At 34.5% G+C, this 13,378-nt stretch overlaps 1 protein-coding gene across 7 annotated transcripts in view; it reads left to right on the forward strand.

Annotated features, from left to right (window-relative positions):
* LOC126293306 (glutamate-gated chloride channel) overlaps window positions 1-13,378 on the forward strand; it is a 1,510,688-nt gene that overhangs the window by 1,365,801 nt on the left and 131,509 nt on the right. For all 7 annotated transcript variants that reach the window (XM_049986444.1, XM_049986443.1, XM_049986446.1 and 4 more), the window contains one exon: window positions 9,386-9,468. In XM_049986444.1, coding sequence (XP_049842401.1) covers window positions 9,386-9,468 — 83 coding nt within the window. The remainder of the gene's footprint in view (window positions 1-9,385; window positions 9,469-13,378) is intronic.

Raw genomic sequence — 13,378 nt, forward strand, 5'->3', positions numbered from 1 at the left:
AAGCAGGAGATCATGGGTTCGAGTCCCAGTCTTGCACACATTTTCACTCGTTACCGCCAATTCCTCGTAAAGTCCTGATGCAGCTGATATTGTTAGTTCCTTTCCTTTCTCCTCCCTCCACCTTCAATGTACAAAATATTTATCACAGATCTGGATATCGAGAGAACAGACATCACACCTTTATGTAATCTCTTTTTAATGTCCCTTGTGTCCTATTTTAAGTCTGCTTTCATTCTTGGTTCAGGGTGATAGCCGAGTATGAGAATTTAAGAAGTACTGCTTCATCCACATGTATTCCTCTCTTTATCTGTACAAAGGGCACTTAGTTTCCAAGAATGTTATGATTTTTCATTTTTCCACAAGTGCGTGTGCTCTGTAGAAGGTTTGTGACATGTTAAAACAGTCCCATCTTGCACTTGGCCTCCCAAGAATGAACAGAATTTTCTACTTGTGTATGTAATTTATTGGGTTTCCCTAGAGTTTGAGGCATTGTTGTAAGATCAAAACACTATAAATTGTGTTGTTGATTATTGCAATGGTTTGTATCTTACAAATGTTTCCAAGGTGGTCCTTTTATTTTCCAAGTAAACAGGCCCATCCTGTTCTGAAATATTGCAATTTCAGGGAATACTTTTCTGCACCAGTATAAAATTCGTTGTTATGTTGCAACAAGTTTTCAAGTATAAATTACAGCATACATGATACCCCTTGTGCCTAACACTCTTACAGTCTAAAAATTAAGAACATTCCATGAATTACATGTATGAAAAATTTGAGAAGTTAAATTGTATGCATGAGAAAGGTGCTAGGATGGTGAAGCCTTTAACACAGGGTGTCCATTTAATTTTTGTTAAAAACTGAGATTTTTAAAAAGTTTAGAAAAATATGTATTTTACTAATAAATGCATTTTTTCTGACATTTTGTCATCAAAATGAGCACATGATATTGAATTAAAGTATGTTTTGACAGTGAGCAAAGTCTTCACTGTTTCAGCTTTCATTCAATGTTTTTCATCTTACCACAGAGATTTCACCAAGAAAAACACACATACATTTCAGTTTCTACACTACTGGAGATAAAAGCTAACTAACATTTTAGATTTGGTTGCTGTTAAAATTACACTTACATTTTAGGATGATGAAATAGTCATTGCACAGATTTAAAATTGTCACATATTCACTATAATGTCTTGAGACTGCCTACCTCAATGGAAAATGAAATTCTTACTATCCACACCAATCGAAAATATAGCTTAATGTGAATCCATAATTCTAACACTGCAAAACACTTACAGTAAATAAACAAAGATTGTAGAGCAAGTTGCACTATTTTTACTTCCTAATGTGTATGCTTAAGCAGAGAAAACTAGTATAAAATACTTTAGCCATACACAGTCACAAAAAAGTAGGACATCTGAGCATCCTCAAATAGCTTTTGGGACCGTGGAACTCTGGTGAAAAGAAGGAAAGAAGGTGGGGGGACTGTCCTGGGAAAAATGGGACCAATGAACATTCTACTTCATTGCAATGTTTCTTAATATAATAGTCCATATTACTCACTTAATATGAAAGAGAAGCTTCTGATTCTGTTAAGAAGAATATGTAGAACCAGACTTTCAGTAAACGAAGTAGCAGTGTTAAAAAGCACACAGCACTCTGTCTTCAGGCCAAAAGTGGCCCATTTGGACCATCTGACCACCGTTCATCCTCAGCTGAGGATGCTGATAGGAGGGGCATGTGGTCAGCACGCCAGTCACCCAGTCGTTATGTTGGTTTTCTTTGACCAGAGCCACTACTGTTCGGTCAAATAGCTCCTCAATAGGCATTGTGAGACTGAGTGTGCCACAAAAAATGGCAACAGTACATGGTGGTCCGGATGGTCACCCATCCAAGTGCCGCCCATGCCCAACAGTGCTTAACTTTGGTGATCTGACGGGAACCGGATTATCCACTGCAGCAAGGATGTTGCCCAGCAGTCTTAAAGGCTGCATATAAAATAATATTATGCAATACTTGTAGTGAATATTGATGACAATAAAATTAAATCATGGGCCTGTGATTATTGCACACCAGTTTTCTTCCTGGAGTTTTATTCCAATAGCCAAAATACAGTGGGGCATGATTCAGTATTTCATTACATATTTCAAGACTGTCAGGTCCCAACTAGTAGCTTTGTATATTATTAGTGTTGTATGTCAAATAATAACAGCATTTTATTTCCTGGAAGTGAAAGCTTTTTTGAAATGTATGTTAGGGTTAAAACCTTTCATGTCACCAAAAGTACTATATGTATTAAATAAATTTTCTTTGTAATAGCCTAGATTAATCACTTCCTTAGTTATCTTCACATACACAAAGTGTAAAGTATTTTTGAAATCCACAGTAGTTTGGCTTTGGAGCTCATTTAAGAACAAAACATTGTTCATAAAAAATTGCACTGCAGATTAAAGATGGTGCAGTATCTATTTCACATGTGTAGTATAGAAGGTAAATAAAGATGAAATAATATATAAAATAAAATAAAACTGTTAAGTATTCATATATTTTAGACAGCCAATAAGTATCTGGATACTTAAGGTTTTCTTTTTTCTTGTAATGGTTCCTGTGATCAAATTCTTGGCTAATATTGTATTTGTAAACATAAAAAAAGGATGAGGGAGGGTACTTCATGTACTGCTGCCTCCATTTGTAACATATCTTCTGCACACTCCTGAAAGTTTGCCATCAGTATATCAACACATCATGTTGCCCATTATTCTTTCAATGAAATACAGGTTTCTGATTGCTGCCCAACTTATTATGCACCCATAAAAAAACCATTGACACAACTCCAAACTTCATGGGAAGAATTACTGTAGTCTACAGGTCTGGATTTCAGCTCTGTATGTGCTAGACATATCATTAAAGTGTTGTAAATAATATAATCAATGCAAAATTTTTACAGTAAACTGTTCTTACAATTTTTTATTTTATACAGTATTACAGACCATACAACAAAAATTATTCTATTCAAGAAACTTCCTGGCAGATTAAAAATGTATTCCAGGCTGGGATCGAAACAAGCGTCTTTGCCTCTCAGGGCCAAGTGCCATGCCAACTTAGATATCCGAGTAGCCCACCATCACAGGTTTTTATTATTTTTTTTCATCAAGGGGTAATTCAATGGAAAACAGATAAAATTTAGTTTAATTGAAAGCAATAAAATGCATTTGTTTCTAATAAAAGTCAAACAGTTGCTCAGTATGTGTCTGACAAACAGTCATGCTCCAAATCTGTGTAGCTGTGAACAACAATGAGGTCCATTTGCCTATGGTACATTGTATTATACTTTCACATCTACAAGGAGAAAAATAAATTTTGAAACTGATTTCAATCAGTAATCTACATGAGAGAAATCTTACTTCATATCTTGAGAATGTTCTGTTTGCTGCTCCACAGCTATAGTATAGTGCACATAATCATTTTTGAGACTGTGACACAAACAGGTGCTTAATAAGCGTCTGACAAATAGTCACACTCCTAGGTTATAGCTCTTACACTATAGTCTGCATCACACAGGAAGGTGCTGAGATGTAGAGTGATAGGGAAGGGTGGAGAGGATAGGGTTTGCCTAAGGCTGGTGGCAGGAATGGGTGAACAAAGGGAACATTGCAAATATGTGTAGGTGTGGACAACAATGAGGTATATTTGCCTATACATTCAAATCTGTGAGGAGAAAAATACATTTTGAAACTGATTTCAGTCAATTGTCTACATGAGAGCAATCTTAATTCACATCTTGAGGATTTTGCATTTGCTGCTCCACAGCAATAGTCCACATGATGTCGGAATGATGATGCAGATTTGTAAAGATATCGGTATAATTTTTATCAAAAAGACAATTGTCTAATGACAAGTACATCAAAACTGGGTACAATATTTGTCAGTTTTGTGCTATTTGGACTGTGTCATAAGTAATATGTACTAAAATTCACTTGAGACAGAAACTGAAATCATTATAAATGCTTGACACCTTCTACTACTTCATAGAGCTTTTTAAAAAACATGTAATTTTGTCAAGTGTGTACATGGGTTTATTTTACTGTATTTACGTGTAAATCTGTGTACATAAAAAATAATTACTAATAGCAAATGCCTATCATGTAAATGGTCAGTATGTTCCCAGATTTTGCACTGTCAAAGAGTGTTATAAGTGTAAACTAACTTGTTCATCTATACAGTGAGAGACCACATTTAGGATTGGTGGAAAAAGCAAATAACTAACCAACTTTTTTGAATAACTTGAATGAATGCTGCCCTACAACATAAAAAACTAGCAGTAACTCAAAATATCAAAGTTTCTGATAAATTTATCCAGCTGCAGTCCTGCAAGTTATTAGGACATGCATGGTACATACTGGGAAAAGCTTAAATTTCACAACTAATCATCTCACTTACAGCAAGTGAACATTTACACACTTCTTAAGACACAAATTGCCAATCAATAAAGATTAGGAAGTTCTCAAGAGTTGTTTATGCAATTGATATGTAGACAAACAAAAACTTTTGTTTTGAAACCATGAATCTTTAGAACTGAGAACTATTATTAGTTTCCTTTGTTTTCAAATTTAAATCATAGATCCATCATCCCTGTTATCTGAGTCTATGTTTGAACAACATGACTGGAAATTTATGAAGATAGATTCGAGGTTTGTATCCGTATTCACTCCCCTATAAGAATTTTCTTCTTGGGGCTTTTCGTTGTGACATGCACAGTCTTTCCATGCTAAAGAGAAAATGTTGTCCCTTGCTTTGCTTCATGCTCACGCAATTCAATGCCTCTTTTGTTCTTTTCTGCCACATAGCCTTTAACATGTGTGCAAATTAATTCACTCAAATTATACTGACAGTAAAGTGGGGGTAAACACATGTGTATGTTCATGTACAAGGAAGTCAAGCTCATACATTTTGTCAAGTGGCAGGTATAAATTAATAGCACATAGATGTTCAGCATGAGTCTTGTTTATACTGTGCAGACTTTTCTTTTTTAAGCCACAGTATAATATTTGCTTTTATGGCGTTTGTACTTTGTGTTTACCTGAGTGATGATTGCCAATGTCCATTACAAAGATTGAGTTTGGAGCAGGCTTTGACAAGAACTGTTCAGTGAATCACTTCTTGAAAGGTGCAGTATTCATTTCCATGTGGTAGTCATTGCAGTTTCTCTTACACCTATAAATACAATTTTGTTCTCATGGAAAAAAACCAGAAAAAGAGCCAGAATGCAGAATAATTATCCAAGAAATTTTTATGGGAACTGTAAAACCATCAGTACCATCACTGATTATCCAGCAGATTTGTTGGAATTATTTTGATTAATACATGTTTCATTAAGGTAACACACTGTTAAATGACCTTCTTCTCTTATTTCATGCATCTTTCTAAGGAAGGTGGCTTTTGCTATAGCTGTGTCACTTCTTTCTATTAATTTTTATTTTGTTATTGTTGCTTTTAACTGATTTGAAACTGTTGTCCTTCAAAATTCTGTTTATTGACAAAGCATTACCTTTGAAGCCAATTTATTCATCCATAATTGTAACAAGTTTTTGTGACACTGGATATGCACCATTTGTATACATTTCAAACAAAGAGAGCCTTAAAACATTGTTGTCACACCCATCCATTTGTGTCATGCATTTCCCACTGTTTTGGTGCTTTCCAGGTGACACAATACCAACTTTTCCTGACAGTTCTAAAGCTCTGACACTTTCATTTACAATTCACTGTACTGTTCTCTTGCTAACACTACTAGCTTCCACCATTCATTCTTGTGTCTTCCAAAAGTCAATATCAATTGTCCACCTTTCAGATTGAAAAAGTTTAAAACACAATAAGTAATCCCCCTCATCTGCTTGTGAAGCACTTTATATTTATTGTTGTCACATGACATATTTATTTGGAAATCACACCAACCAATTTACAGAAATAGATTCACAGCTACAAAAAAATAACTTTAATAGTTGAATCAATATTTAGGTCATTCTGTGGATGAAATTGTATAGCCGCAAAGTACGGCAACAGCACAGCCTTCAGGAGAGAAACATTCACTATGCAGTAGTAATAAGTGGCTAGCCACTCAGGAAGGAAATGACTCTTATTGGGTGCTAGCAGTTAATGGAGGGGGATGCAGAGAATGGCTGAAAGCTGGGACGCGTTCCTATGTGGTGCAGACTACTAACATTACATCAATTTGTATATCTATTCGAGATATAGTTCAACAATTTTTGAGATGCATTACGAGATTCTTGAGAGTTTAACTATTTTTCTTAAGACACTCAAGCTAGACAATTTCCCGTTACTACTAAAATCTATAAACACCTTGGTACATACATAGATCAAGTATTAATGGATAGACCACATTCATTTTGTTGTTGTCTTAAAATCAGTAGTCACTTCTAACAACCAAGCCAGATATCACATGTAGCCCCCTAGCAAAACATTAAAAATTACTTACAGTGGGGTCTGGTGTCAGTTTCTTAAGTATGGAAGATGTGTTGCTACGTAGAAGTGCTTTCTACAGCAAAGGAAATAAATTGTTTTTATGAACTAGGCTGTGTAGAATGTTGTAAGGAAGCCTTTTGAAGCGTAAGTACTTTGCAAAATATTCTTTGTATATATTTCAATTAATAAACTTTCCCTTCCATTGAAATACTGAATCAAATAAGTGTAGCTCTTTACATGACTGCAACCATGTGGCCAAATATAATAACTTTCACAGAAAAATTAAGTTAAAAATGATGGTGCAAAGTCCATCTATTAACAAGTTGATGATATAACTATCTACTAAACTCTGTTGAGAACTTGTAATGTGAATAGTTCCAAAACAAAACTAAAAAAATATGATTCATCCATGCCTAGGACATAGATTATACTGTTTTGCATAAGATTATATATGGGATAGTAACATTTAAAAATGTAAATAATAGATTTGAAAACTAGATGTAAGATAGTGACCAAATTTCCACTCTGCAGTGGACCGTGTGTTGTTTTGACACTGTGTGTTGGACTGGGATATATAGATGTAAGATTACTTGTTTTTTTTTTTCATATATGTAAAAAAATAATAATAATAAAACTACATCTAATCCCCAACTATTGTGCTTGTCCATAGTTTTAAGTTATTTTTCATATTGGATAGAGTTTGTTGAATAGTTATTATGACACTTCAGTTGGACTAACTGTTTGTACAATAAATAATTATACAAACATCATCAATAAAAATTAATTAGTAGGTAATACAAACTTTCAAATTTTACCCATTTTTCCTTGGTTGGAAGCTGTTTGGAAAAAAGTAGAAATAAAGGGTAAACATACTTGGTAGTTAAGGAAATGAACTGGTTATTGGAGTGGAAATAATGTGAGAGTTCGTACAGGCACAAAAATATTGTGCTAGATGAGATTGTAATGCCAATATTGTTACCGGTTTAAGGTGATTCATTGTTCAGGAATAGTGATTTTGCCCAAAATGAAATACAGAAAAATGGAGATCAGAAATGTGTAGATAAAGTAAATTTCATGTAAGTGAATACAGCAATCATATACTATAAACAGTATTTACTGTAGAAGTGATATGAAGTTAAAAGAATCAATTTCAACATCATCCAGGACAGGAGTGTATAGAGGCAGAGAGTGAAAGAAAGACTTAAAAAAATGTTAAGCTGTTAGGAAGTAAATTATTGTGTGAGGTATTGGGACAGTGCATTGTGATAGAAAAGTGTTTTGGGCAGATAAGGCAAGTATGGAAGGTGACATGTTGTAAGGTAGATCTTATGTCAAAAGGCTCCACATCCTCCCATAAAAAAAGCATTCTGTGCATATCCTTATGATTTCACAGTAGGAAATATGCTTAAATCCAATTCTGCAATATTATTGTGAACAGAAAATGGCAAGGACTCCTTGTACTAGTAGATGTAAGAGCTAACTAGATTGCTATTTAACAAATTTAAAGCACACCAAAAAACCAGTCATCTGATATCATTATGAACTATTAGAAGGGAGTCCTGATGCATGACTGAGTTACAGAGGCCAATGAGTACATTGTGGCATCAGCAAAATTTCTTGTGAGTGATGGGGCGACTGGAAGTTGTGTTATTTTTCCCAGTTTTTGGCTCAAAATCCTGCCATAGATTTTTGGGAAGAAATATAGCATCACTTTTTTGGCAGATGGATTCACCAGAAAACTTGATAGCCACCATACATAAAACTTCACGTGATATATCAAGGAATTACACCTTTGATATGTTGTGACTTAAAGAAAAATCTCCTTTAAGGTTTAAAGGTAGGCTATAAGTGTAGTGAAGTGATCACCTACATATTTTTAGTTTGACATCTTAGTGGTGAATGGTGGTGGACTCCTATAGAATTTTGGCCATAAAATTTGATTAGAAAAACAAATAAAATAAAACTCCTGACCATTTGTGTGTTTTGCAGGTGGAGCTCTGCCTTAGAATATTGTCAGAGACATTAGTTAATTAATGTACCCGAGTCTCAACAGGACTCCTTTGCAATAGTTCATAATGATATCAGATGATTAGTTCTATTAGTACACTTTAAATTTGTTAAATGGCAATCCAGTTAATTCTCTCTGGAAACTGGGCAGTTCTCATGCAGATAAAATACAGTGTTTTTGTCTGTCCCTCAATTTTTACTAAATCTGTTTCTCCTCAGTTATGCATTCAGCTGACAGCGATGGTGTATTGTCTCAAAGAAATGGATATTAGAATGTATTTCAGTGTGCTGAGCCTGGTTCATATAATATTTAATGTATGATTCCAGTATTCATCATAAATGATGATTAAATTTAATAATGATTTTACAGTAGCTACTGTAGACTGTGAACATATATGTATACTGTGTTAAGTTGTTCAGCATCCTCTCACCAAATACAGCCAATAGACTAGTTTCCTGATAATGAAAACTGCTTCTTCTGTCATGTAAGGAAAAAACTTGACAGCTCTTAGGACTACATAATTTTAAATAAAGTTTTAAATAATTGTTCTTTTCTATTTCTAATATCTTTTACATAAGCCTGTTTGTACCCAAATTTGTCACCTGTCTTTAATTAAAGGAATAAAATTTTGTTTGGAATTAGAAGTGATAGCATATGAATATGCTAATCAGTGGCATTACAGTTGTCCTGTGTGTCCAATATGGATGACTAACTGTGGATCTTAAGCAAAAATTATAGCACTGCAGAAAATTAGTTTGCCGCAATTCTCTTTTTTGCACCCAGAGCTTCATCAGGCAGTTCATTTATTACTGAGAGCTCATGTTAAGTAGAGAAGAGTCATTAAGCTGAAAATATTGGATATAGAAAGGTGTTAGATTTGTGAGTATGGTGTTGCAGGCGTCATCTCATTCTCTCGTGCCAAGGCAGTCTGCACATCTTTCCCTTCGATGACCCACTTTGTTCCTTTGCGATGGAAAGCAGTGAGTATTTAAGAACAACTGAATTACCTAGCTCCTTCTGCACAGTTTTCCTCCTTGTCCCTCACAGGAAGGAGCCTTGCAATGTTTTTGTTGCAATTTCCTGCACTAATCCATTCCACAGAGTGTAATGTCCAATTTTAAACCTTGTCGCCATTTGCATGTTGTTGTTGTTGTTGTTGTTGTTGTTGCTTCTTCAGTGACTGGCCTTGAAAATGAAAGAGCAAAGCAAAAAGTGGAAAATAAAAAAAGAGGCAAAACTGAAACCTTGTAAATACTTCTGCATGTAGAAGAGCCCTCCCTCACCTTTGACTTTATTTTTTTCAGTTTTGCTTGAAAGAAATTTATTGCAGATTGAGTGCTGGTCACAAACATACAAATTTAAAAATAAATAGCCTTGGATTTGGAACATTTCACATGGCATTAAAGTAGGCCAGTAAGGTAACACTACAAACTTACTTCTCATTTGATTACTTGAATGCATAATAAACCACAGTAACAGTAACTAAAGACATTCTGTTTTATGGTGCACTCCATACATTTGGTTCTGAGAACATCGATACGAGAACAAGTATTATGTATTCACTTTGTGGTATATTGTGTGTTCACTTGGCTGTTCTCCCTTTGGCAGCTTAGTTCAAAGGAAAATGTTGCAACATCAAACTGACTTTAACTGCATAAAATACTGAAACTGTATTAATTTGCAATATTGTAGTAATTTGAACCTTTTGACCCTGTATGCTAAAATGCTGTATATATTAATACTGAAAGAATTTTGCATGTAATTTCACTCTTAAATTCCATTCTGTGTTTTTGCTTTTCTTGCTATTTTAAATGTGTGCATTTCTTCCTTTGTACTTTGTGCACTAATAATAATATTTTTTTGACAATTCAGTTACTACCTTCTGTTGTTGCAAGAAACCTTTCAGGAATGTCAGAACTTATGTTTACTGAACTAAAAATTTGACTTGCTTAGCATAAGAAAATACAAATATGGTTTTGTAGCACAGTCTAAATATTTATTTCATAATTTCTATATTTATAGTTTAAATGCATATAGTGAATTCCACAGTGTAAATGTGTATGTGCTCCATTCCATAATTTAGACACAGCGGTATTAAATGGCATTGAATCTGCCTTAGTTAAAGTGATAGAAAATTGTTAGAGTGTATCAGTTAATAGTACATGACATATGTAATCTGCGTATCACTCAATATGTCCAGTGACTGGCAGCAAGTGCTTATTGACAGTAGTTTGTGACATAAGCAGTAGTTGAGAGAGTTCTAACCGGAATAACCAAGGATGATATCTTGCCATTTTTTTGTGAGGGCAGCAGTATTTGTAATCCATACGATCAATTCGCCCCTTGTGTGTACTTTTTCTTTGTAGACTTTCCAGTGAAAGCATCACCACAATCAATAATCTATAGGGGTTAGGTCTGGAAACCTCAATGGTCAAGAACATAACCATCTCTGCCAGTCCATCTTCCAGGGAATGTTAAGTTTAGATTATGTGTCACGTGGTGACTAGAATGTGCAGGGGCTTAGATTGTACTGGAAGAATGTAATGACCCTAGTAGTCAAAGGAACCTCTTCCAATAATGCTGGAAGCTCTTTTCAAGCAAATCTAGATAACAGAACCCTATAAGACAATGCAGTAACACAATGAGCTCACTCAATGGATTGCACTCATTTGCCAACATTTGCAAAAAAGCATTCTATAAAATGTGTTTCTTCAGAGACATGTGAGTTTTTGCAGGACCACTGATATAAGTTATGAATGTTATTGATACCATCATGAATGTGACTTTAGCAGTAAACAGTAGTAATGGGATTATTCAGCAATTTTCAATTAACCAAGCTGCCTCTCCTTCTTAACGATGCCGAATCTGCTGTAAATGATAAGGACAGGGACTGTGCCGATGTAATGCCTGCTGTATTCTGCATGTTCATGTTGAAATATTACATTCTACCTGTTCAATAATGACTTCTTCTTCACCCACACTCTGTTCATTTTCACATTCAGATGTAATGTGGCTGCTGTGCACTGCAACATTCTCACACAGTTTATTGGAATTACCAGGAAATTGCCTGCTGTTGTCTCTGCAGACAACAGCAGCATTGTCATTACAAACTCGTACATAAACACCATGCCGATGTACTCAGCATTTGTAAATCCATGTGGCATGCTTAAATGATAGTTTCCATCATGGAATTTCCACTACTGTAGTATTTGCAGAAACAGGTTTGAATATGAAAGGAAATCATTGGTGGACTCTCAGAAAAAGACTTGCAAATTTCAAGAGCATAGTGTGCATGTGAAATATCAGTGTAGGGAGAAAGTAAGTATGATAAGAGCCAACCTAAGGAAGAAGTGAAGGAAGAATTGTAGGAACTTATGACTGTTAGGAATTTAAGAGTAGTCTTCTATCAAACAAATGGTAATAAGCAACTACTCATCTGCAGATGAAATGTGGGCAAGTGTAATTATCACTGTGGGGGATAATATATAGTTTTTTGTTCTTACAATGAAAAAGAGAGTGAAAGCTGAGAAGCTAGCAGTTGTCTGTGTGCGTGACTCTGCGCTGCCCATATTCCGTTTGTGATTGAGTTTCCTCAATGTTGTTTACATCCTGAAATATTATAATTGTCATGCTTCATATAAAAAATAAAAATAGAGATGACTATTGCCGTATGAAAATAGTTATTGTCTGTGTATTAATTTAATTCATTTTAAGAAATGTAACATTCAAAACAAATACAAGTATGTTTGTGAAGGGAGGTAAGTGTTGTTGCCATTTGCTGGAAATGATCTCATAGAATAAAATTATGTTAATTGAGTCCATCATTTATACATTTGAATCTTTATTTGTTTTAATTTATTGATATTTATCTGATTTGACCATTTTTACTTAACCCCAAACTAATCATAATTACAAGTAGCAAGTGTCTTTATTTTGTTTTCCATTTTCTTATTTCTTTTTTTTCTCTGACTTTGGTTCTTCTGTCTCTGTTTCTTGCTCTTCTCTTTCCAAGTCTTAGAGTTTTTCAAAAGTATGTTAAAACTCATTTACAGTTGACATTGTAATGAGATCCTTAAGTATAAGTCTCATAATGTGACCGACTCTAGCATATTTTCTGTAGGATCACTGTAGTTATTACAACAGTAATTGTAGAAGTTACACGAAAATGACCATATTTCGTTACAGCCTGCATTGATTTATTAAAATAAAAGTGAATTTTGTTATTTCTGGACAGGAAGATCCTTCTTCAGTTGTTCAGGATACTAAAAAAAGCAAGTGAAAAGGAACTGAAAAGTAATGAATGTTGTAATGACATTAGTTAACTTGGTCATACTTCCAAATAAACATTTTAGGCAGATTTGATGCGTGCAAAGAATTTGTTCTACAATATTTTGTAATATATTTTACCTCTTTGAAATGAGGCAGCTGACACAGTCCATTGTTTGTGTATGGTTTGTTCCCTCTTGTATGACTCTTGGCATTAACGGATGTGGATTCTGAACTATTAACCACACTTTTTTCATGTGAATCATTTTTATGTCATGTCTTGGGGGAACAAAAAGAAAATATTTTTACAAACTTATTTATGTGTGCGCTTAGCTGAAGATCACAAATTTGAAAGCTGAACTGCTGTCACTGACACTCAGTTTATCTATCTGCCCCTCAACTCTGCTTGTTTACGACAAGTACCGTAGTTTTCCGACACTGGACTGCTGTTTCTTTTCCAGTTTTTCCTTTCTGTCAGAAGTATCCCTCAGAGTTTACTCACTTTCATTTTTTTCCATTTATTGCTGAAACCTGAATCCCAGTCATTGAAAGTATGCCAGCATCTCTCTCCTTCATATATCACCTGTTATCTATAACTTTCATCCTACGTTAGTGTTTAAAATT

Source organism: Schistocerca gregaria, chromosome 10 (genome assembly GCF_023897955.1).
Source record: "Schistocerca gregaria isolate iqSchGreg1 chromosome 10, iqSchGreg1.2, whole genome shotgun sequence".
Classification (NCBI taxonomy): Eukaryota; Metazoa; Arthropoda; class Insecta; order Orthoptera; family Acrididae; genus Schistocerca; species Schistocerca gregaria.